This window comes from Macrosteles quadrilineatus, unplaced genomic scaffold, assembly GCF_028750875.1.
Source record: "Macrosteles quadrilineatus isolate MER2022 unplaced genomic scaffold, UCM_ALF_1.0 Scaffold_7__1_contigs__length_78375512, whole genome shotgun sequence".
In the NCBI taxonomy this organism is placed as follows: Eukaryota; Metazoa; Arthropoda; class Insecta; order Hemiptera; family Cicadellidae; genus Macrosteles; species Macrosteles quadrilineatus.
The window spans coordinates 906086-932362 of NW_026542600.1; the positions used below are offsets into that span (position 1 = coordinate 906086).

The following is a 26277-nucleotide window of genomic DNA, read 5'->3' on the forward strand; positions in this document are numbered from 1 at the left end:
GATATATCATTTGTTCATTTTGCATGGGTGCCGTGACCTTGACAGGTCGTCTGTTCATAACATGTCCGTCTCAGAAGTCCAGCGTTAGTGTATTTTAAAGCGAGGTCTCACAGACCGAGGGTTTCGGTTTGTGTGTTTCTAAGCGGGGTCCATTATTTTTCAAATGGGGTCTCACAGACCGGGGGTTTCGGTTAACGTCAGCCTAGGTGGGGTTTTGGTATTAGTGTTAATCTGCTTTTTTATGAGAATACACTAGTGCATATTATTTAAATGTAATTTTGATAAATGTTAGCACAAAAAAGCAACCAAAACATGTGGCAGGGAAGAAAACATATAATTAAGTCCTAAACAAGATTTCAGGCCATTTGGTGTGTGCCTGTGTTTAGTACATTCTGTATGCGTATGAACACTCTTACAGAACACAAATACTCATTTGCTGCAGTTGTTGTTTATAAAGTACGAAATTACCACTCAACTTATCACACATTCAGATGCACACATCAGGTTCGTTTTCTCTTCAAGTAAACCTTTTGGTTACTGTAGTCTGAATTTCAGATAACTTATCAGATGGAGGTTATACAGAAGTGTAAATTATAATTAGATTGTAAATGTTAGCTGTACAATAGTAAATAAAATTATTTAGATCACTATTGCTACCCGTCCCTATCAGATGTATTCATAATGTATGGTTGAAACAGGTTCAAACAGTTAGTTATATATCTAGCTGAATTCATTTTTAAGTTTTTAACTCTTAGAACTGTAAAAAAAAAATATATATTGTTGATAGAGATTGAGAACAAGACACTAGACTGAAATGGTTTGGCATTATTACAAGTAGTTTTCCTCATTCCTTTCTTATCAGCAGTTGTCAGCTTATTCTCTTGATGTATAAACAACATAGGCCTATGGTACAAATATGAAGCCATACTTAGGATATTTTTTTACTCATGAGAAAATCATTCCCTAGGTACCTTATTTAGCCTATATAACTTTTGGATATTTATTTATCCAATTGCTCGATTGATGATGTCGGTTAAAAGAATTACACAAATTTGAAAATATAAAATCAGTAAAATTTTAAACTTATAGTCTTACACAAAAACCTACTAAACTTTGAGACCAAACGTATCGCTAGACTTAAGATATTGGAAACTGATGATCCGCTGCAGACCTTGTTATACCACAGAAAACATACTACTATAACCCAGAATGCCAACCGCATGGTAAAAAGCGTTAAGTACTTTAAGAGAGCTTTGCCTGTCAATTTGTAGGCAGCGCCACCAGCACTGCTAGGCAGTAGGCCTACTCAGGTAATTTTATACCTTTTATAGTTTGTTCACAGAACACATGAGAGACAAAACAAGTCAAAATATGAAGGTAATCATTCCATTGGAGTGGAAACTGGCTCGAATAGTAGTGGGTGAAGTACGAAACGTAATGTTAAATCTTAAATTTGGACTAGCTGTTTGGCTGTGACAGGAGCTTGATTGTGACCTTAATTTGAGGAAAGCCTGGTATTTTTTAGCCATTCAGAATTTTTATAACAATAAGAAAACAGACTTTTGAATAGCAAAAAAGGTGGAAAAAGTAACTGGAGAAAGTTACCGTTGGATCACGTAGAGCTCATGACTCAGATATGCCTCGCTTACTGTCTCAGTCTTATACTAAAGAGCTTCCCGCATCCTGCTATTTGATTTTCAGAGATCTTCACCAAAACAATGCTGTGAAACTACTTATTTGAAAGGACAATGTTCAGGAGCTTCTAGGAACCTCTTTGCAAGAATGAGAGGGAAACATATTATTTGCGCAACAACCATTGTCTTTAATGTGTTTTTTCTTTTGAATGTCTTAAATATGTAGCTCCAAATTGTTGGTCAAAGATAAAGTAAGTTAAATAGTAAAGAAGTAGGTACCGGTACCATAGACTCTAGACTTCTTAACCTAAAAGGGTTGTTTTTTAAGCGTTGTTTTAAAAACTTATTTAGCATATTTAAGAACTAATTTAATATAAAAATGCAGACATTCAACATTTAAGTAAATTAAGTTAGTAATTTAAATTTTCATTAAAATAGTGGAAGAATAAGAATAATTATTTCCTGTTAAACAAATAACGCTTAGTATAATGAGTATTGTGTTATTTTTAGCTGTGTTTTAACTGCAATAGGCTACTGTATTTTTAAATAAATAATATTGCCTTAAACAGTATAGCCTACTATAATTTTGTATGAGCAGAGAAATATTGAAGGTAATGGATGCTCGCTGCATCCGGGTGTTATTTGAAAAAAATTGCGGTAAGAAACTTAGGTGCCTCGCACCACAAAATAGATACTCAATGCCATAAAATGCATCGACCAAATATTGATAACAATACCATACATAACCTTAATATGATAAGCTGCATCGTTATATTACCCAGCATCATTATTGCTTAAAATGGTAAGTTAAGGCCTCCTTTAAACCTGTTGAGATTCAATATTAAAGTTATTGAGCAGATAAATCATCAATTGGCCAAGTCACTAAATATAAAATTTACAAAAACAGACTAGACGTGTTCCTAACAAAATGGTACCGTGTAAACAATACATGAGAAAGTTGAAAAGAGCTGTTCCTGATCATTGGGCTTTAAATAATTGATCCTGACTAATGAAACCGCAGATCTTAGTCAGTAACAAAGCTACACAGATCGTCTCACACCATTCTACACTCATCCTTCACTCATATTTTGGTTAAAATACGCACCTAGGAGGCGTCCCCATCTCAATGATTGATGATTGATAATTGAGAGATAGGCTAAAAAATTATTACTTTAAAGAGTTTTGGGTTAAGTTAGAACATTATTTTGGCACTTTTTAATTTCAATAGAATTGAAATCTTTGAAGAAATTTAGGCCTTAGAAGCTAACTAATGTGCTGTTCCGTCCATTAAATCATACCAATCATCATTCTTTCCGGTTTAATAAAACATTAAAATTAAAATATTGAGTAAGTTACTACTGTGTATGCTGTGCAGCCTGCAGGCCCTAGCAGTAAACTCCGAAACCAAACAAAACCGAGTCAAGTTAAATCTAAACGCATGTAAACAGACCAATACTTCGAAATAAAAACATTACTTAAAGTTGTGCATATTTGAAACCCAAACATATCAGTCGGTTTAACAAATATTGCGCGATAATTAGCAGGAAATATCAGGAAAATACAAACATTAACTAACCTGAAACGATTAGGGCCTCATTTGGTCCAACTGTGTATATGTTTCCCATTGCACTTATATAATTATTTCAGTAGAGTACTTTAGTTACGCGTTAATCCAGATTTACTACTGAATATAAAGTTCCTAAATTTGTATTCACAAAACACACAAAATTACAAAATAATAATAACTAACATACACTTATCATTGTTTACATTACATTCCTTTAACACACCGCCGACAACGACAGATGACGTTTCCCATGATGCTTTTCGGCAAGCGGCAGCGCGGCGGGCGATCGTCTGCACTGCACTATTGAGTGGCGGGAAGATTTAAAATTACTATCTTCAAAGAGGAATCTATGTTATCATATAAGGTAAAAAATATGATTGGCAAGCTTACCTCAGCATACTAACATGTATACCAAACTACCTTAATGGATCTGTTTTACAATATTTTATCTGCACTATAAAAGGTTATTATTAATTATCCACCTAATTAGCAAATCTCATGGACCACACTGGCCCTAACAAACATCCCTTGCCACAGTACAATCAACCACATACCCAGACCGACCTGCCGGCAAGATAGGTGCTTTGAAATGAAATGAAATTAAATGAAACCAGTCCTTTATTTTCATTAAAACAATGCATTACAAAATAATACGATTTTTTCATAAATAACTCTTCCATATACAAAGAAAATATCTACATACAACCTTGAATCACACTTATTCTATCGTGTTTTACCTTAATATCATTTTGTTTTGTTTAACTGCACTATATCAGCATTAGCCCAAAGGACTGTCAGCTGGGCTGGCAGCTTTCATACAAAATATTTTTATTTTCTCCTTATTTTCCATATTCCCTGCAACACGTTAGGATGGCAAACAATGTATTTTTGTGTTTTTTTATGCAAAATTAAATTCTGACACAAGCTCATATCTATATTTCCATGCATTAATTAAATAACATCCTAGACTTTGCCAGTCCCTACCATTTAAATATGAGTGTAAATCTTCCCTAGTAAGTTCTTTTTTTTGAAGAAAACGTTTCCTTATACCTGCAAGGATTGGACACCTACAGACATAATGAAATACATCCTCGTTTTCCCTTAAATTACATAAACTGCACACGTAATTTTGATCACCTATCCAAGGCTTGTAGTTTAGATAAATTACTCCAACTCGTGCTTTGTAAATCCATTTTATCGCCCTTAGAGATAAATTAGCATTGATATAGGACGAGTTACCCAATTCCAAGTTCAAAGTTGCATATGTTTGGTGATAACGTGATCCTAAAGCCGATTCCAAGATAGGTGCTTTGTTGCAGCCAAATGAAGTACTGTATGTACATAGAACATGCTAGATTAAGAGTCTTCCTTAGTGGAAGCCATGTTGGATTTCTTCCCCATAAGAACAATGTTAAACATTACATCATTTGTGGACACGTAACGGCGTTATTTGTTAAGATATAGCTTTGAAATTTATAATTTGTATTTTTAACATAATAGACTCGTGACTGAGGTTTTTGAATTTCGAAAATCCATTTTCATTTCCTTTCAATAATTAGCTTAATTTTAAGCTAATTAATAATCAATTATTCATTATAAAAATTAAAAATTGTGAAATAAAAAACGTCAATCTCTAGAGGACCGCAATTCCTTAAATTTAACTCCTTATCCATAATTATATGACAATTTGCTGATGAGATATTTGGACCCAAAGTTAACATTGTTCTTATGGGGAAGAAATCCAACATGGCTTCCACTAAGGAAGACTCTTAAGATTATGTTCTATACGTACTCAATTTTTTCAAACAAAGATGTAAGAACGGATCATTCTTTTTCCACGGATGAGCGTTTTTCAACTAAATAATTTTTTTAATATATATTGTCCTGGTAAAAAAATTCAATGATTTGCTGACATTGTTATCAGATAGGTTCTATATTTTCGGAATGTAAAAAGAAATCTAATAACATTTTAAATAATTTGTATACATAAAATGTTTACATGTACTGTATAAGACAGTGGACATAAATACAAGATGATACGAAGTATCGGATATATTTATGTTTACTATCTTCTGTATAATAGGGTAAATTCATTTAACTGCCCTTGAGAAAATTTATCTTTAGGAACATTAAAAAGAATAGGTACTGTTTATATATGGCAGTTGTATACAAAACTCTATCATGAGATTCGTTGAAGCAGGTGATGACGTTGATCTGAACACAAGAAATTAAACAATCTCCAAAATGTTGACCAAAACCCAAAGGTATTTTTTGAAAAATAATACACAGAATTGAATAGCTTAAGTGGTAAGGAAATTTGCTCTTGAAATCATATATGAGGAATGTTATTTAAAGTTATTTAAGATATTTAAAGCTGATCAAGGTAATTAAGCTACGCTCATTTTATAAATTTTGTTATATTTTTTTAGACAGGTTCAATAACTTGAATTATATTAGATTTCTTTTATTGTTGTTGCCTCTGTTTTTGAGAGGGTAAGATGCTTGTGTTACCCCAAATAAATCAACTGAAAAATCTGGATACATACGCGGATATAAAGTAAAAAGCAACTCTATTTCAAATTACCAGAAAAAAGACAGGCTAATTAAAAATGAAAGAGGTATGTACAGTAGACTCCCTCTTATCCGGACTCCTCGGGAACGAGTCCAGTCCGGATGACGGGTTTTCCGGTTAAGCCGACATCACCAAAAACTCGACCGTTTACGGTGATTCGACTTAAATTTAGGAGAGCATTATATTTTAGACATGTGATTACTGGTTTCAAATCATTCCCACGAGAACAGTCGTTTTTTTACCACCCACTTCCTGCCGATCTAGTCCGGTTAAACCAATGTGCTGATAAAAATTGTCCAGTTAAAGAGATGTCATTTCCGTCGAGTGTAGTTTGGTTAAACCGATGTCCGGTTAAAAGGTGTCCGGATAAGAGGGAGTCTACTGTACAAAATTTCCTTTAAACCACCATGTACAGCTCATGACACGTAAGCTGGCACTTGGGCGTAGCGCGGGCAGTGTAGGCAGGGGGTGGGTGGAGGTAATGAAAAGACCGGACTGCAAATATTTCCGCTGACTCGCAGGGTTGACTCCCCATGTATCATGTACTGGAGCGCCTACACAAAGACGGCAAGGACAGATGTCAACCCGCATGATGGCAACTCAAAGATGTGAATACACACTTCATTACTTGCCCTGTAGCAGCAAACCTCAGTACTCATGAAATTACAAATTTTATTTAAATAGGACATAAATCTGACATTTTTAGAGATGTATTTGAGTGAAAATCCAACTAGGCAGACGAGGATTTTAAAAATGATAGGTTGTATTCGCCTAGGCGGACTCTAAGCCACTAAGAAATGAATTATCACATAGCAAATTGTGTTTTGTGATTGGCTGGATTTGAACCACACTTCCATGAGAATAGTGCCAAAGTCTTTTGTTCAGGGCCAGCTACAGAGGGTGTTTTATACTGTAACACTCAACTATCTATGGTTCACAGTAGCTAATTCAGCTTATCAGATGGACAAGCCAAATTAAAATTGTAAAATTGTTCAATATCAAATATTTGCATTGAGATTAAGAATGTAACATAGACATAGAACACAAGACACTGGCACAGGAAACACAAGACTTCACTAGCCTATTACACAAAACATTAGAATATTTCACTGTTATTCAGGAAGAGCATGTTTGAGGAAGAGGGTGTTTTCTTTAAGCCTAGTTACGCTTAGTGAAAACTCTTTCTTCCTTAGTTAAAAATTATGTCAGTTATAATGAAATATTATAATATTTTGTTTTTGTTTAATGATGTGTTTTGAATGCCTTGTGACAGTTTAGACTCTTTCCCATTCGAATAAACCTAAACTCACAAGAGAAATCCTAAAAATATTTGCATCGTAATTTATTGTAAAAATGTATAATTCTGAATAAATATTCACTTTAAAAGCTAAGTCCAATGTTCAACCCTTCTCAGCAGTAGGTCAGTGAACAAAGACGGTGACGGTACTAGTGTGATCCCCTACAGGTGACCGTCGCGGGTCCGCGCCCGCGCTCGCGTTCGCTAAGTCGCCGCAACGTAAGCGTACGATCTTGTGATATGTATAAAATGTGTAAATAGTTCTTTTCGTCTCCCTGATGATGCCACACACTGTGGCGAAATATTTTGGAGGATTTTAACATCTTTCTACAAGAACAAAGGCTATAAGGTAACAAACGTTCAATAATCAAATATTCTAGTTCTTGTCACTAAAAATACATCAAATAAGTCCAATGTGCTAAAGGCTCGATTACACAGGGCAAGTTTGGAATATACCAGCTAGATCTTTTAGCTCGTAAACAAGCTGAGTATCCTTGCCAAGCGCCAGAACCATTAACTCTGCAAACATGCCACTAGTACGCCTATGGTTTGTGTGGGCTTTGGAGCGAACTAGGTCATATCTATGTTAGTGTCTTGATGATGTCAGCGGATTTCGTTAAGAGCAGGAGCCAGCTATTAGTTTAAAAAAATCATTCATTGAACCTTACATCTTGCAAGTTCCGCTTTCACCTATTTCACTGATGTCCATGGAATAGTTATCTAACTAGTGCACAAAGTGCGTTTGATCACTCTAGAAACTTAACACACTCATATTTCTCTCATGTGCAGCAAAGGCACTTTGCGCTCGTATTACACATTATATTTTTACTACAGTAAAGGAATAAAATAATTGGTCTTTCAAACAATAACCAACACGTTTAGGATAGGTTGATCCAAGTGTTAACTGAAAATAGAAAGAACAAGTTAAGTCGTAGTATCAATAGGCTGGGAAACAAGCTGTATACTCACAGTATAAGTCAGTACGTGCTTGATATCCTGACCATACTAAAGGATAATTTAAGGGCTCAAACTAGGAGAGGAGGTGCATGATTACTAAACCAGGAAGGCCCAAAATATTGGCTTTCCCCACTGCCATCTCATTTGTACCTTGAGTAGTATCCTCGTTCAGCTATTAAAATTTATAATACTCTGCCAACCCGGATACGGGAGATGGATGCACCCTCCTTCAAGAAAGCGCTGAAAGGGATATTAGTAAATTAATTTAGAGTATTAATTTAGAGTATTAACATAATTGAACAGCCGTCCATGTATTCACTCTTGATCAGTTTATTTGTTACTGTTAAGCATGCATAACAATGTATTTAACTGTATTGGTTGTAACCGTTAAATGAATAAATGAATGAATAAATAGGCCGCTGTACTCCCTAAAAGAACTTTAGGATGATCCCCTCGTGAGATATGTCCGCCATGCCATTCGTTAAATGGCCTAGTTTTTTGAAAGTAGCCTATGGTTTTTGTAATTGTATATAGTTTTATTATTTTCTTATAAATTATGATGCAATCTACGGACTAGATCTGGCAATGATTCAAAATTATCTGTAAGTGTTTCCAACTTATTTTTAAGGATACACGTATTATGTGGCTAATACAAGCACACTGTTTTGTGTTGTTTGGTTGGAGTACTGGAGTGCGGCAGAGTAAAATAGGTGTGACAATAGTAGTTTACGCAACGATTGCGTTAAGTGAGTCTTTACGACACGAGTAGAAAATTTAAGGCACGAGCCTTGGCGAGTGCCTTAAAAACTTCTACGAGTGTCGTAAAGACTATTAACGCGAGTTGCGTACACTACTTTACCTACGACCGTTTTTTAATTACTATCAATCTGGATTTAATTACTAACAATCACTACTGATAACTTTTTAGAGAGGTTATGTTTTAGTGTATTGTCATTGCCACTGAAAGTGATGCAACGACTTGTTGTATAATCAGCTGATTTCCTGCAATTACGTGTTTGTTAAACTTTGTTAAATATTACATTGCTAGCAGCATTCTTACCATAAATAATATTGTATCAGGTACAATTCGGCAAATATTTCATTTATTTTTGGACTTCCACCAACTTAATTAAGAATACGCGAGTATCAACATGAACAAGTCGGATCAACAATTAAATTCAGCTGATTAGTTGACGTTCAAAGCATTACAATTTTAATTCTTTTCTCTCAATACTTGAACCTCATTGGTCCGTTACCTGTGTGGATATGAGAAAACTATGCGGATATGAAATGAAACTATGCGGATATGAAAGTAAACAGCTGTAAAGTGAATCTTTTCAATTCTAAGAACTCGACTGAAATGGCTACTTTAAAAAATGGTCGTAGGTAAAAGTCAAATCATATCAAATCATTTTGTTTTGCCACCATAACAATAATACAGTTTGCATTAGCCAGATCACAACAGTACAAAAATATATCATTAAGTGTTGCCAGATTATTTTCAAGCGTACACGGATTACGTGCATAATAAAAGCAAAGCACGCCGTTTTTGTTGTTTGGTTGGAATACTGGTGTGCGCTAAAGTAAGGCTTTCTGTACTATAATCTGTGCAAGGAAACCCACTTTGTCAGGTGACTGTAGGAAAAAGTAATTTGCTATGAATAAAAAGTCCCATTTGAAAATTACAAAACTTTATTTTCACTATACCTATATAAATACAACACAGCACAATTCAGTACACACCATACTCGTAATATTTACAACGACGGCAAAATAAAAATCATCAAACAACAAAGATAAAGATATCAGCATCGAAACCTTGGGGAAACATTAACTTAGGTTGTATGACGTATGTTTGCCAAAATCAGCTGTTTTCAGTTGATTTTTTAAGAGACCAATATTTGCTATGGTTTGGCAATGAGGAAGGAAGTTATTGAATAAATCCTGTAATGATGATTTCAAAAACTTCTCACTAAATATTTCCTCTAAATTGTTAGAAACATCTTAGTTTACGACTAATATCATGCGATTGTCATTAAGAGTTGTAAAATAAAAATGTTTGTTAGTTAAATAAAGAATTAGGATGGTTTGTTTACAGATGAGAAATTCACATTCTTGTTTCTTACTTTATTAAATATAGCAAAATTGAAAATGAGGAAAATTTCCAGGTGGAACCGATAAATAATATAATTACAATTACTGTAGGTTGAAATTTAAAATCCAACCAGTTATATAGAAATTAAATTTGTGTGCATGTTTTCTGCAGTGAGGGTATTTTATAGGGGTGTACGATGCTTCGAAATTCTGATTCAATGCGTCAAATTGCGATTCCATTCAGTGGTGGTCAAAAAACGATTAGATTCATGGGGGTATCAGTATCCATATACGAAAAACGCCTGCAGAAAGTCAACACAATACCCGCAATACAGGAGTGCGTTGATGTTGTGTTTCCTTTACGAAGGCGTTTTTGTTTAATTAATTCTTTTCATGTAAATATTGCTTTAACTGTTTTATAATTTTTTAGTTTGACATTGCAAATGATGAGAAATCTTGTTAAGTGTAAGCAGTGTGAGACATGTTTTACTACTGTGAACATAGCCAAAACAAGATAGGCTAATCCAAAATCATTCTAAAAATAAGTCTGAAAAATTGTTACTTGATACTTAACTAGTAAGATTGATGTTTTAGAGTGTTAAATTTGGTATTTTTGTAGATTCTATCCTCTCATTTCATCAATGCAAACCAATTGAAAGTTGTATAAATCATACAAATGTTTTATTTGTTTACACCAAAACATATATATTTATTTGTAAAATCAATATTATAAAATAGGTAACACGCTTAACAATATGATTCTGCAAGTAAAAGTTATGAAATAGGCAAGTTAAGCAGCTCACTGACATTTCCAGCAATACAGGTTATTCTAATATATGATTGAAAATAAATATTTTTTCACATAAAATTCATATGTTATATTATGAATAGGCCTAATACCACATCAACAAAAATTTGCATTACACAAATGTAATAAATTAAAGTATTGTTAATCCACTCCATTGACAAGTAAGAATAGAAAAATGCCGTATTGCTTCGAATCGAATATCTTTTGAATTGAATTACTGCTTCAAATCAAAAATATTTTGATGCTTCGCAGACCTCCCTAGTATTTTATAACTATTTAGTATTTTTGTAGGTTTACATGTCAATATATTTATAAGAATAGATTTATCATTGCTGGGTAAGTAAATTACATTTTCTGTAGGCTCAGAACAAAACTGTACGATATGTCTATTGTCTAGCATGCATGATTGACAAGAGGTAGCTCGATTTCAAATACAGTATAGGCCTATAAATAGTGATGTGGGCCGGGTAAATACCCAGTGGGTAGGTAAATATAAATTGGGTATTTACCTGGGTATTTACCCCAGGCCCGGGTAAATACCCAAAAACTGGGTATTTATAATTTGTATTAAGGTTAGAGAAGATTGAGATGTTTTTTTGCAATTATTACCTTGTAAGGATAGCAAAATGATAATAAAATGTGTTAAACAAAATTTCATATGGTCACTAATAGCATTTTACTTCTCGGTATGATCGCCATAAATACCCAGGTCTGAGCATAAAGCATAATCGGCATAAATACCCTGGTCGCATGGTTGCACTGGTCCTGACTGCTTATGATTTTTTAATTTCTATGATAGATAGATGAATTTATTTTATTAAAAGTAAAGAAAAATAATTTGTAAAGTAATAATTATTATTTAGAAAGACAGAAATTTAACCTAGTAGTGGCCTATGTGTAAACAACTTAAGAAAATAATTAAAATTCAATTAATTTTTTCAGGCAGGATTTAATAATATTTTTGTTCTAGATCTTTTGTTGGTAAACTTAAGCTATATAAAAAAAATAAAATAAAAAATAAAAAACTAATTTCATAAACATGTGATACAAAAAATTTGAATCTATAGCACAATAAATCTTTCAACATTACATATATTATAGGCCCTAAGTTAGACCAAAAAACAGGAGATACATTTTTTAATAGGTTTATCCAAATATATTATTGTTCCCAACTAAGCGGTAACACAGAAAAGTTTAATGTAGACCCCCCTCTTATCCGGACACCTTTTAACCGGACAATTTTTATCAGCCCATTGGTTTAACCTGACTAGATTGGCAAGAAGTGAGCGGTACTGAAACGACTGTTCTCGTGGGAAAGATTTGAGACCAGTGATCACGTATCTAAATACAATGCTCTCCTAAATTAAAGTCGAATATGACAGTACCAGTACACGGTTTCTGTTTTAACAAGTTTTTGGGGACGTTGGTTTAACCAGAAAACCCGTTATCTGGACTAGCCTCGGTCCCGAGGAGTCCGGATAAGAGGGAGTCTACTGTACATTCAGTATTCTGCCATTCTGCCTGTATCAATCAGGCCTTGGGTCTGTCTTGCCTTCCAAGCCATTTACACAATACAAATTTTAACTAACAGTTTTAATAACAGTAGAAGTAGATTTAGGTTCACTATTTCTCTGATGAGGTGTTGTCTTGATTTCATAAAAAAAGTGCTAAATCATTAAATAAAAGGTACTAGCAATTCTGCAAAGCTTCAAGTTACTGTAAAAGGTGAAATAGACTATCCTAATTTATCATGTAATGATAACAATAACATATTTAGGGGTAGATAAAAATGAATTTCAATCGATTTCATAAATACCCGGGTATTTATGGATTTTGGGTATTTACCCGGGTAAATACCCAGGGTATTTACCCCGAGTTTTAAATACCTGGGTATTTTACATCACTACCTATAAACCTTCATGCTGTTTCAAATACTGTTTTTTGTTGGCTTTATCAGTAATGCATGTTTATTTACAATGGTTTTGAATTATGTACAATGACAAAATGATGTATAGATAGCACCAATACTTGGTGATATTATTGTATTATAGTTGTACTCGTATGTTTTATGATTTGTAACCTTTTCAACAAAGCAACATCGATCAATGCTCATTCCCCGGTACAAATAATAGATGCTACAATACAACAGTATCTTTCTCTATGTTTTTGGATGATATTTAGTAAAAAGTTATTGTATAAAAATGTTTGAGTATGGAGTATCATACTTTAATACAATCGATATTGATGTCTGAAGTCGTCAGTCGGGATTGTTGTCAGCTGATTATCGGAAAGCTGCAACTTCAGGCGTGGCTACCTTCTGCTGGATGATCTTCCCATAGCCGCCTCGGCCGCCGTCAAAGTCTGTGCGGTATTCATCACGCACCTGCAAAATACAACATGAACATAAAGGTAATCAATAATTTAAAAAATGGAAATTAAAATTAAATACCATGTGTTACTAACTGCAAAAACTTCATGTGGCACTGAAACTTAAAGGAGAATATGAATCCAATCATCATAACTTGAACTTTTAAAACTTCAAATCTGCAATCATAATCTAAAAAGAAGAGAGATCTTATTATTATTGTTTCCCCTTTAATATTCAAGGTAGGTTAAGATCATTAAACAGGGATATTGATAGTCACACAGTTTTAGAAGTAGCCTAGATCCTTTATGAAGAAAACATAGATGTTGTAGTACATTGCTATACAGAAATTTTTTACATATTCAAATCAAATTTACGTGAGTTGTTGTTTATGGTATAGTGTAGTTTAATATGAATAAACTCAAGCTCAATGACGAGAAACCCAGTCGATTGTGTGTATCCAGCAGACGGATGCAAGGTAGGAAAGTGCCGTAAAGCTCTTAGAGAAATCAAATCTGTGTTGACTGAGTCACATTTGGTAACTGTCTACCACACGCTCTTTTACAGCCACCTTATGTATGAGATTGTGGTCTGGGGACATTCTGTAGATACTCAGGACCTACTACTCCTTCAGAAGAGGGCAGTCCATTTGGACCCCTGTAGGCCTTTATTCATACACTTGAATATCCTCACAATTTTCAGTCAGTACGTCTACAGCATTATAACTACGCCAAGAGTAAACCTTGAATACTAAGAAAAGAGGGAGCCATCATGTCCATGGTACTCGTAGATTTGTACATACCCCGATGTCACCTTAGTATGACACAGCGAGCCTATCCTCCGTCAGTTGTGAAGATCTACCGAAGTAAAAGACCTGAATCTGAAGGCTTTTAAGAAACAACTGATGGAGTACTTAGTGAAGTATAAGAACTCAGAAGAACTCTTAGAAAGTTAAAGATGGAACACCTCTATTTAGGCAGTAAATAGCCACAACACTCTTCTGACGCAGTCAATCCAATTTCCATTGGTCAACAACGAAAAGACAAGTATAACATGCGCGATGCTGGGGCACCCAGTTCTGGTATCTGCCTAGAGAGGCTTACTACGATGTCCTTTTCTGTGTTTTCTACACCATACGTTTATAAAAGTGACCGGTCCAAATCCTGGTCTTGTTATTGAGTTTTTTGTATCAACAAGTTTAAATAGGCTAAATTATACATCAGAGTTTGAGTAGGCCTACTTACACTCTGATAAAAGCAACAAAATCGAGAAAGCGCTTGTGAAAAGGCTGTTGTACTCGTTGGCCGAGCTTGAAGAGTCATTCTTTCCATCCTGATGAATATTCAAACTAGCCCTAAAGAATCCAAACCGCCTTTCCACAAAGTTTCTGTAGTGATTGTAAATATTAGTTTTGTAAAAAATTGTATATTGTAATTAAATTGACGCAATCTATCCGATAATATCGTTCAAAGATGAAGACATCAAGTAGTCAAGTATACAAGTATAGAAAAGTACACTTTTCACAGCCTTAGCTTAAGCAGGTCCAAACAGCCTTCCTCTTAATCTCAATATTTTCAAAATGTGTTCTATAGAAGAGTAGTTTTAAGGGTTTAAGAACTATGTTTTTTTTTTATTACTGACACAGAATGTCTAGCTTGAGTGAGTTGGGGATAAATTAATAAAGTGACAAGTTGAGTTAACAATTCAAGTCAACTCGAGTTTAGAACAGACTCGAGCCAGTTTGTTTTCAACTCCAGTCAGACCCAAACTCATATGCAGGATGCCAAACTTATACGAACTCAAGAAACCTACAGTTCGACTTGCAAAACTGAAACCTTATTGGCTGATAGAGTCTGAATAACTAAACTTACATGCCATTGGCCGAAAAAAAGTTGATTGTCTCTATCGATTAAAGATAGGTGTGGTCTGACTTAACTTGCAACCCGTTAAACCACGAATCCACACTAACTCAGAACCAGCCGCGATCAGACTTGTAACTAGAGTCAGGGGCAGCTTACGAGTTTAGTGAATCTATTAAAGAACGTAGCCTACTCGACTTTTCAAATGTCTAAAATAAATTAAAAACAAACACATCGTTTGGATTTTTCTGTATGTCAACATGAATTATAATGTATGCAATAGGGCACTGCATGTTTGCAATAGATTATTTAAATAAAAAAGAATGTAGGCCTATTTTTCAGGTATACCTAAGAAGTTATTTATATTACTAAAATTAGTGAACAATACTTTTAGATTAGTTGAACAAATAAAATGTAAGCTACCAGCTACCTAATAAAAAATAAGTCCATAAGTAATTGTAATAGTAGTTTACTCTGACAATCGCGTAAAGATAGTGTTAAAGACACAAGTAGAAATTTAAGGTACGAGCTGTGACGAGTGCCTTAAAAACTTCTAAGAGTGTCGTTAAGACTATTTACACGAGTTGCATAGTACACTACTTTAACTACAACGTTTTTTAATTACAACAATAACTACTCAATTCCAGGGGAGGTTATGTTTTAGTTTATAACCTCTCAATGCCACTGACAGTGATGCAAGGACTGATTGTACCAACCTCTAATTGCACAGATCATTGGCAATTAAATTGGTAACACCTGATTAGTTTAAGTTTGAAGGATTACAATTTTATTTCTTTTCTCTCAATCCTTGAACCTCATTGGACCGTTACTCGTGTTGTTAAGTAAAAAATGCTGTTAGGTGAATCTTTTCACATAACCACATCTTGATTTGGGCATAACCCAATTGATAAAAAAATATATCTCAATACTTAAAGCCCTAAGCCCGAATACAGCTCGGGGCATTAGTTCCTTGAATCTAGCCTGTGAGTGCTTGTGCGTTCGGTGGACAGTGGCATGGTAGTTTAGTTGGCTAAGGTGTAGCACTGAGGAATGTAGCGTTGAGGTCTTTCTACATGTGCAGATTCAAACCCCGTACATGTTCAATCCATATGTAGCTTAGCTGTGTGTAAATACTGGGCTGCAACAGAAGGTTGCATGCAGCTCCCGATGTTTTTGTAACTACTTTAGGATAGGCCTAGAGGTTGTGGCATTATCAATGAGATAAACCCCAATGGTGATTGGCAAGATTGGTCCAGGCTCTATCGTTAGACCAGCTCGCTCCTCTCAGCCCCCCTTAAAAGAGAGAACTTTGTTGAACCAATTACATTTATAAAAGCTTTGGATTAGTCATAATTGTGATGATTCTCTTTACAATCAATACCAGATGGATTGGCTCAACTACATAGAACTCAGATTATTGCTATTTATTCTTACATGTTATTTATTATTGTTACCGTCAAATTTTTACAGATATTTTTGTCATTGTTGTCTTTTTTTATTGTTATTAATTGATCAAGAGATAGTGAAGGACTCAGAAAACTGCATGCTACTGGTTTGAACCGACAAAACTATATAGTATACAAGTAATAATAATTTTAGCACAGACAAAACATTTATGGTTTATGCATTTTGACTTTTGCATTGGTAATTATTGTGTTAAATAAATTTCTTAATCGATTAATTGATTGCAATGAAGCAGAGATAACTTGGAGTTGATTTGGCTTTCTTGAACAAGGACAAAATTGAAATCCAATTAAATAATAATAAGAATACAAGTTAATGATAAAAATTAACAAGAAGTATATCACTATGACACCAATATATTTTATTCATTCACAAACTCATCTGAACTGATTGATTTACCTGTCCGCCAGTTTTACCACGTCCATATTGTCTGCCCTCCACGAACCCTGCATCCCAGTCAGTTCGGACAATCCGATCGTCAAGTCGTGTTCCGTTGATATATCTAATGCAGTTCTCCGCATCAGGTCTTGTGTAGTACCTGATTCTGAGTCAAGTACAGACACAAGTTTGGCAGATCAAACACAGGGAAACAGTTTTCTCTAATTGTAGTGATGGTAGAATTTTAATAATCCCTGTGTTGCGACATAAACGTTTCGGAATTCAACCTAGAGAGTGATACTCAACAGAACCAAACTGTCACTTTGTTCTCCAATCCGACAACGGAATGCACAAGCAGCAGTGATAGGATTAGGATTCTAACTAGGAAGAAAAATGCCACTTTTACAAAACTAAATTTCGTGAGAACAGATTAGTCTGAGCACACAAGAAAAACTAATTTCAACGTTTTACATAAAGTCTAAAACCATATTGCAAAACTTAAGCCTACTAATACTACTGTATTTTGGATCTTTCAATCCGAAATAGTATAGCAAATTGTTTAGATTATATTACTTTGACCAAGATTAGTATGGACCATGTGTTAGAATGGATGAAGGAAATCTAACCATCGAGATATGGAATGCGTTCTAACTAGGGAAAGTATGAAGGGGGGTCAATGAGGCAAAAGATGAAGGTTTTCATAAAGCTAAATAGTATGTAGAAAATCAATAGAGTATATTTTCATTTACAAGCCTACTGCTATCCTCATGTGGCTTGGGAGAACGGAACAGTCAGAACTTCTTGAAATTTGTTGGCGACTTTCCGAGCAATATGTTAAATATCCTAACCTAAAGACCTTTTCACACCGGCGTACTGGACATACTGTACGTAGAGTACGTACTGTACGCGGTCCTTTCACACCACACAGAAACTTCCAAAACGTACACTTGTTCGTTTGCAGTCAGACAAGTAACACTGGCTGAGCACGTGGTTTGGAAGTGTTCACTGTGCATGCGCGACCCCATGTACGCCACGTACGTTTTAGAAAAATCGCTCTCCGAACGATTCACACAAAACCATCGCGTACATACTGGACGTACAGTACGTTCTGTACGCGCGGTGTGAACGAGCTCATATGATAACATGGGCAATTTGTTGAAAAAAAAACGTACCACACGTACAGTACGTCCAGTACGCCGGTGTGAAAAGGCCTTAACCATTACAAATGATTATCTTGGAGGTAATCACCTGTCCGCCTGTTTTCCCGCGCCCGTATTGTCTGCCCTCCACAAACCCAGCGTCCCAGTCAGTTCGGACTATCCGATCGTCCAGTCGGGTCCCATTAATATACCTCATGCAGTTCTCCGCATCGGCTCTTCTGTAGTACCTGGTACTCTGTCAAGGACTTACGCAAGTGACACTCACTAGCAAGTAGACTAGTTATGTATCAATTAACACATATTTAGAACCTGTACAACCAAATTATGAATTAAATTACCAAGAAAAGATTATAAAAAGTGCAAAAAAAGTTGATGGTACGTGACATTGCCCTTATCAGGGCCAGATTTAAGCATAGGTGAATTAGACGCATGTCTAGGGAATTGCGCCACAAAGTGGCCTGAACCAAAGTTACAATTTAAAAAATAATGTTACTGCTAATGTTTTATTATCGTAAATGGTAAGATAGTTCAGTGGTGTAGTCGAAAATTTTTGAGTGTAAATGCTCACCATTGTATGAGAACTTACTAACATCGGATATTTTGATGTGTTCGCGAAGGTGTTCATGATTTTCTGGCGATCGTGAAGGTTGTAAGGTATCATAATTTCACTGCGATCACAGGAGATGTTCACCATTTCATCACCATCACGGGAGACATTTACAATTTCTCCGCCATTGGAGGAGAGGTATAACTGATTTCAATACTATTCAAAATTGTTAAAACCCATACAGTTATTGTTGAGTTATTGGAAAAACACTGGTCCCATGTGTTAATTTATGTAATATCCTAAAAAAAAAGTAGGTACCGTATCGTCCTGTCCCACGACTACACATGTACATACCTGATACAAGACTATATAAAATATGCCTACTAATTATTGATTCGTTATTTTCTTGATGACTTAAAAGTAGGCCTTCGCCATTTTAAGTTAAAGTTCTGTTAAATTTTGTTTTGATCTAAAATAATATGCCTCATTTCTGGGCCAGATGCACCGTTCCACCATTGCAAAAATGTCCATGACACCACTGTTTGATATGTAATTATAGTCATTATGAGGACCTCGTCGGAGTGAATTTATGTTCTTTTATCGCGTTAAGATTGAAACTTGTAGCCGCTCATCAGTGAAGATTAAAACCGGTCGCTGCTCATCGGCGACGTCGACCACACTGACAGATTAAAGGTATTTTATAACCTCTAGTATCAACATAATATTTGACTTCCTTAGAATTAGAAATCACTTTTTGCACCTATCTTCACATTTCCACCCCCTTTTATTGGGAGGTTAATAATAACCTTATTACCTTTATTTGGGTTTTATTGGTAGGGGTATTCCCCTCTAACTACAAGCATATAGCTTTCTGCAACATTGGAGCCTAATTGCCTGTATTTTGTAAATCCAGCCCTGGTGCTTATGCAGAGTTTTACGGAGACGTTCATTTAGAGATACGAGATAGGCCTTAAGAAAATGATCTGTCAAGTGTTGGTAAGCACAGGTGATAATCTCTTTTGACCTTTGGATTTTCACAGTGGTGCGTGTGGAACTTGTCAATGAAACTCAAGGGAAGTTGTTGTGGTGTTAGGATGTGCAGAACTGATTAACTATTTGTAAGAAAGCATCCATGATTCCACAGTCTGTCTTCTTATTTGTAATAAGAATTATCAAGTAAAGGTATTACATCCGAACAAGAAACCCATTAATATTGAATAAAGACAAAAACTTAACAAAAAATTAATAAGAAATAAAATTGAGAAAGGTTTCTGTCTAAGGACTACAATGGATTGATTATGTTGTAGTACAGAGGAGTACTATTGTTATGGAATGCAGTGTTAATTTTTTAATGAAGAAAAGGGGGTTATTGTTGCAAAACTCAAACTACAAGAATTACTAAATGATATTGTTGGCTTTCAGCAATAAATTAATTGAACAGCCTAATTTTATTTTTATAAAATATTGGAACAACCATAATCTATTAGGTACTTGATTGAGACGTAGTCTAGAGGTGTGAGCACAGGTAGAATATTTAGGATTAAACTTCACAAACTCTGCTACTATCTGCTTTGGTCAAAAGGATACTCGACAAAACAGAAGCCACACGGTGTCTTTTTGTATTTGTCCAACCCCATGATGATTCGTTTGATATCTCCACATTTTGAAAAGAGTTCGTAAATTTGTTCTTCGGTTGTGAAGAAAGACAAATTTCCAACATAAAGCGTTGAAGAAACTCTTAACAGTCTTTCTTGTTCACCTCTTGAACCCTGGAAAAGAATTTGTAGATTAAAACAATTTATCAGTAGGATAATTTTTGAGCATCAGAAAATTTTGAGATAGGCTATAGGTAGAGGTTAAGAACCACTTAACAGATTAATTGGGAAGGAACAAAATCACAATTAGGCCTAAATAACCTAAGAAAAAGAGTTTGGTGCAGTTAATAGCATACAAAAGGTTTACAACACACTAAACTACCCTAGCTGATGTGGTGGTAAGTCGGGCTGATACAGTAGGTACTGTACCATGCAGTCACTGGTTCTGTCCGTGTTTACATATTGTCTCCCTGCTTATGGAAACAGCATCTCTGGAGAAGACATGTACCGAATGCAAAAACTGCAAAATTCTGCAATTCGTTTCATTTTTGGGCTCAAAAGATTTGAACATGTCTCTCCATTTAGAGCTGTAGCGGGGATGACAACAGTAGACACTGTTTGCAGGATTATGACGTGCTGCATGGTGCACAAGGCTCTAGTCCTACAGGAGCCACAGTACCATCTTGAGAGGCTCTCTTTCCGGGAGGAGGTCTCTCAGCGCAGTACCCGCCATGGAGGTCTCCAGCTTCACTTTCCAAGAGTGAGGCTTGAGTTTGGAAGGAGTTAAGCTTCTCGTACTTCGGCCCAAAGCTGTACAACGACCTCCCCTCTGGCCTCAAAAAATATGCCTTGCCATCTTTTAGAGCCAAAATTAAGGAATTGTACTGTTATGATTAGTTGTTATTGATACTTTCTTGTTCTGTTTTGTTATTGTTTCTATTTATTTGTTTGTTAGTTATTGTTTGTTATAAGTTATCACGAGAGTTGTTCTGAAAAGCAGTTGTACTGAGAAACGCTTGATCAATAAAGGCATTTTTATTTATTATTATTTATTTATTTATTTAGGTACGCCCCACATTGCTGAGTCAGAGCCAACACTGGCTTGCCCAATTAACTTATCATCACACTGTCTCACAAGCATTTAAAAAACTATAATTTACTAAGATTCACCCACTACTTCAATACTAGTGCAAAAACAGTCTGGAAGTAACATGGATTAACAACACGGATCTAGTTATAACCTAAACTTTCCCTAATCTAACCTACCAAAGTAGGCCCAGGCCTACCCTTTTTCCCAAGGATGTACCTACTTGAGTTTTTCTTTTAAAATTTCTTCCGCATGGTTTGCTAACTTAAGTAGGCTATGATTTGCAACCATTATTTATTTCATCGCTAAGACAGTTTAATTGTTTTGAGATGAATTGTCATATTTATTTATTTTATGATAGCCTTAAACTTAACTTACTTTATTTTATAGGCCTAAATGTATTAGGGCAGAAATATAAAGCCAAGGTAATTATTGCGATGAACGTGACCATGGGAACCTACATAGATTTATATATCACCAGAAACTAGATTTTTTGCTGAAAATAACGGTGCAAAAATTTTTCCGCGCTCACAAATATTAATGGAGTTACGGCTGTTTTAAGTTTTATTTACCTTTGTAAGTCTACTGACTAGTCTATTTTAATTGACAATATTTCCTCACCAGAAACTTTGTATAACTATTAAATTTATGTAATATGTAAGTGATTTTAAGTAAATATTAGACTCACACTAACAATCAATAGGTTAAATTAACACAAACTTATTAATTTCAGCATAAAGAACGTTCGGGAAACAAGATAGCTAATCTGTACGCAGATAAGTGAAATGGTTAGTGGAGTGGCGGCTGGCGGAGGCATGATGGAATTGACAAAATCCAGTTCCAAGTTCCAGTAATCCAATTCACTCCACAAAATAGGCCAACATTGTTACTTTAACCATGTAGCTTTTATGCCCTTTTGAATCCTTATACCTAGAATAAGGATTTTTATGTAGGGATACTTCTAAAGCCTAACAACTAGCTAACAACTACTATTAAACATACGCCAACAAACAATGTTAGACTTCTCATTCCATTCTAAAATCTGAAGTTTTTTCCATGTCTAGTTCATGTTGGTGACACTTGAGTGCTAGTGTCATAACACTTTGTTAAATATAATAAGAGAGTACTACAGTAAAGTATTATTAAACATATTAGTAATGAACTGTGCTTTACATTTGGTAATATAACCAGGGGATGAGTAATTGTGTTATTGACTTAAATAACACGTTGATTAGGTAGTCTATGAATCATTTTATTATTAAAATTAAACGATTCTAAACTAACCTAACCAAACCAAACTTGCTGTGTAAAACGACAAATTATCTTAAGTTAGGCCTACCTTAGTTAATATTCGTGGCGTCGGAGACATTTTTGCACTGTTATTTCCTGGTAAAAAGTGATTCTTCTACTTTAATTACTTACAATTAACATTTTAATATCAATAGGCTTATAAATAGGTTAGGTCAAAAAACAAAATAGGTACCAGTAAATAAAGCTTAAAACAGCCGTAACTCCGTTAATATTTGAGAGCGCAGACAAATTTTTGTACCATTGGTAATTATTTAGATGAGGGTGACCAAGCGTTTTATAGTAAGCTATATATCATTAGAAACTAGATTTTTACCTGAAAATAATGGTGCAAAAATTTTTCTGCTGCCACAAAAACTGAATTTACTACGATTTTTTGAAGTTTATTTTAATGTTTTATATCAGGAACATTGAATCTGCACTACCTACAATGTTTAAACTGTATAATCGAAGTTAATAGCACAATTAACATTTTTATTGATTGATTATATGCCATTTTAATGTAAATATTACCCTCACAACCCACACTTAGAAAGGTGATTATGTTAATTTAAGTAGGCTATAACTTATGTATTATTTGATTAAAATTAATTAACATTAATAAACACCCCTAGTTCTGATTTAATCTGGATCTGGGGACTGGATTATGAACATTGAAGAAGGAATTCATTTAGTTCTTCTCTTCACTTAACCGAATGGCTTAGCTTAGGTTTTGACCATGTAACCGTTATGTCCCATAAGTATTTAGTGTAGTGGCAGTTTTAATAAAATGAATAAACAACAAATTGACACTATTCTAACCTAACCTAACCTAACCAAACTTCTCGTACAGTTTAAGATTCTATTAGTTGAAAAAGACATGTGAGGTTGGTAGGTTGGATGTTATGTGGACTCGTGACTGTATTAAGTCCTTTGAAGGTAGGTTAGATTAGGGAAGTTAAAGTTTAGGTTATAATGAAATTATTATTTATTCTGTTAGTAGTACTTTTAACAAAGTGCATAAACAGTCTGGAGATAATATAAATCAACAACTCGATTCATTATAACCTAAACTTTACCTTCCTAATCTAACCTAACTTCAAAACACTTAATACAGTCACGAGTCCGCATAACACCCAACCTACCCACCTCACATGTCTAAATAAGAACTGAAGTAGTTCATAATCAACGCTCAGTTAAATTTATAAATGCCTCTACCTCCTTGTCCTCTTTGTCAATTCACAGTAAAGTTATGAGGATATTTTCTGTTATGGCGACAGAGACCAGCCGACAAGATGCATTACAGTAATAAACTTTAAAAAATCGTAGTAAATTCAGTTTTTGTGGCAGCAGAAAAATTTTTGCACCATTATTTTCAGGTGAAAATCTAGTTTCCAATGATATATAACTTACTATAGAACACTTGGTCACCCCCATCTAAACAATTTCCCTATAGAGGTTCCCATGGTCACGTTCGTCGCAACAAATAGCCTACCAAAGCCAAAATTATTGTATTTTTGTACTCAATGGCAAATGAATCCATTGAATCCTTTGAAAGTAAATAGGGTAATTTACAAGTTAAGACAATTTTGAAAACATTAGGCTAATTAATTCATCATAGGCTACTGACCACTCGACTGGTCACTGACTTACCTTAAAGTGTTGATCTCTGTAAGAGCTTAGTTCAACGGAGGGAGATGAAACCGATGTCATTTTAATTTAGGAGTTTTAACTGTAGGCCCAATGTAGCTTAATTACAGGTAGGACTACTTGGTTTTTATATTCCTTAAAGGCGAGGATACACTTTACTTTACAGCTTGTATGTTGTACACTTAACACTGGGGATATCAACTACGGATTAATATCCCCATGAAACTATTACTGGAAAAAATACCAGTCCTTAAGAAATGATAGTTAAATAATTTTAAAAATTGTATCGCCTCGTAAAAAGTTAATTCTTCTATGGACAATCAAAATAAATTTCGATAGGCCTTCGAACAAGACGTTAAGAACACCAACACCAACCAACTAACAAACAAAACAACACGAATCCACAAACAAAACAAACATAACCTGCAGGCAGGAGAAGAAGTAGTTTTTACAGTGCTCACAACCCAAAAGTCTGGAGCAATAAACATTCCCATACAAGGGTAATGTGGGTAATTCCGATATTTACGGCTACAAAGTAGGCAGTATAAATGCCGAAGGAAATTATATGTATAAAATATCTAGTTTGAACTTTTCATAGGTGAAATACTGTAAATAACAAAATACGATATTAAGTCGATCATCTTGCGAACCTGTTTCTCTCCATGCCCCTGGGTCACTGCTAGCATCTGCTAGGCTACTTTCTATTGTAACTAAATCTACAGTATTAACGGGTCAGATTTTATTAATTAACTAGCTGTTGCCGTTGGCATCGTCCGACATACTTTTTCGTCTTTTATTCTTTACTATAAGCCTGCTGAAGTTGTCACTGGATTCGCTACGGAACGGAACTACCCTCTCTGGAACAACCTGAATGATGTTTTTACCAAAAATACTAAAGTATTCATATCTCCTTTCATTCATAATCATACTCCAAGCCAAATTTTCCAATGGTACAGTTAGTTTTCTCTTACTTTATTGAAAAGTATTTCAGATAGTCTAAAGTAGGATTAAAAGTAACACAAAAACATTATTTTATTTAGTGATATATACTGTATTATGATGTTCCCCGTTACTGTCTCGGCATGCTCTTGATTTGATATTATTCTTGAATTTCGTTGTCCCTTCTGTACATTTAAAATAACTAATAGAGGGCCCATGCTACTCTACAACGTTGAAAATTAAAATCATATTCGAGCAATAATCAAATTTAGAAATGTTTATTGAGTATCTTGATCTTAACTGATTCAAACGATAAATAGTTCAAATTAAAACCTTTAATTAACTTACTATTTTGCGTAGTGGAACTATTGATTTTTAATCATAGAAAACCCTTATAAAAAATAATTTATACAGTATGTTGGTTGTTCACATTGCAATTGCTTGTAGTCCATCCGATTTGGATAACTAATTAATAGCTTAAATGAAAGCTGGCATTTCACTGAAGGTTCTTAGACCAAAATATGTAGGATTATATAACTATAACTGGTGAAATGCATATTAAATTGAAGTAAGAATTCGAAATGTTTAATATATGTTTTTGGACGAGTAATACAGTAAATGCTTAGAGTGAAATCTGTGCACACCTTCAATTTGAGACCTCAATCATGAAAATCGGTTAAATTTATTTTTAAATATAAGAAGATTGACTCTATTAACGTTTAACGAAAACTATCACCGTTTTACAACAAATTGTGTAGCAGCTGTTCCGGTTAATGATAACAACCTATACTGAATTGAAGCTTTAGAATAGAAGATTTCAAATGTTTACGGGAGCAAGCTCCTAAAATGTAATAATGTCGGTAGCTATACTTGCGATAGTACACTTGGTAGGTTTTTAACAGCTTTTATTGATTTATGCATTATTATTATATAATAAATAATGCTATTTAATAAAATAAAAGATTGGTAATCATATGGTTAAACGTACGGACACTGACTAGTTTTTAGGTGGAGGAA

General features: G+C 34.6%; 2 protein-coding genes across 3 annotated transcripts in view; both read right to left on the minus strand.

The window, feature by feature from the left end:
* The window catches only part of LOC128999116 (flotillin-2), a 344453-nt gene extending 341007 nt beyond the window's left edge, over positions 1-3446 (minus strand). The window contains exon 1 of the mRNA XM_054425477.1: positions 3211-3446. Within this exon, the coding sequence (XP_054281452.1) occupies positions 3211-3259 (49 nt within the window). The 5' untranslated portion in view covers positions 3260-3446. The remainder of the gene's footprint in view (positions 1-3210) is intronic.
* Positions 3447-9522: 6076 nt separating this feature from the next.
* LOC128998562 (nuclear cap-binding protein subunit 2-like) lies at positions 9523-24707 on the minus strand. Of its 2 annotated transcripts, none has more exons than XM_054424757.1 (5): positions 24325-24707; positions 20290-20471; positions 17017-17155; positions 12837-13312; positions 9523-11373 (listed from the first exon to the last, which is right to left on the minus strand). In XM_054424757.1, exons 1-4 carry the CDS (start codon positions 24382-24384, stop codon positions 13211-13213), a joined length of 483 nt encoding a protein of 160 aa, XP_054280732.1. In that variant the 5' UTR covers positions 24385-24707; the 3' UTR covers positions 9523-11373; positions 12837-13210. The 2 variants fall into 2 exon arrangements, with proteins under 2 accessions (XP_054280732.1, XP_054280733.1); XM_054424758.1 differs by lacking the exon at positions 17017-17155 and adding an exon at positions 18244-18382.
* Between the last annotated feature and the right edge of the window lie 1570 nt (positions 24708-26277).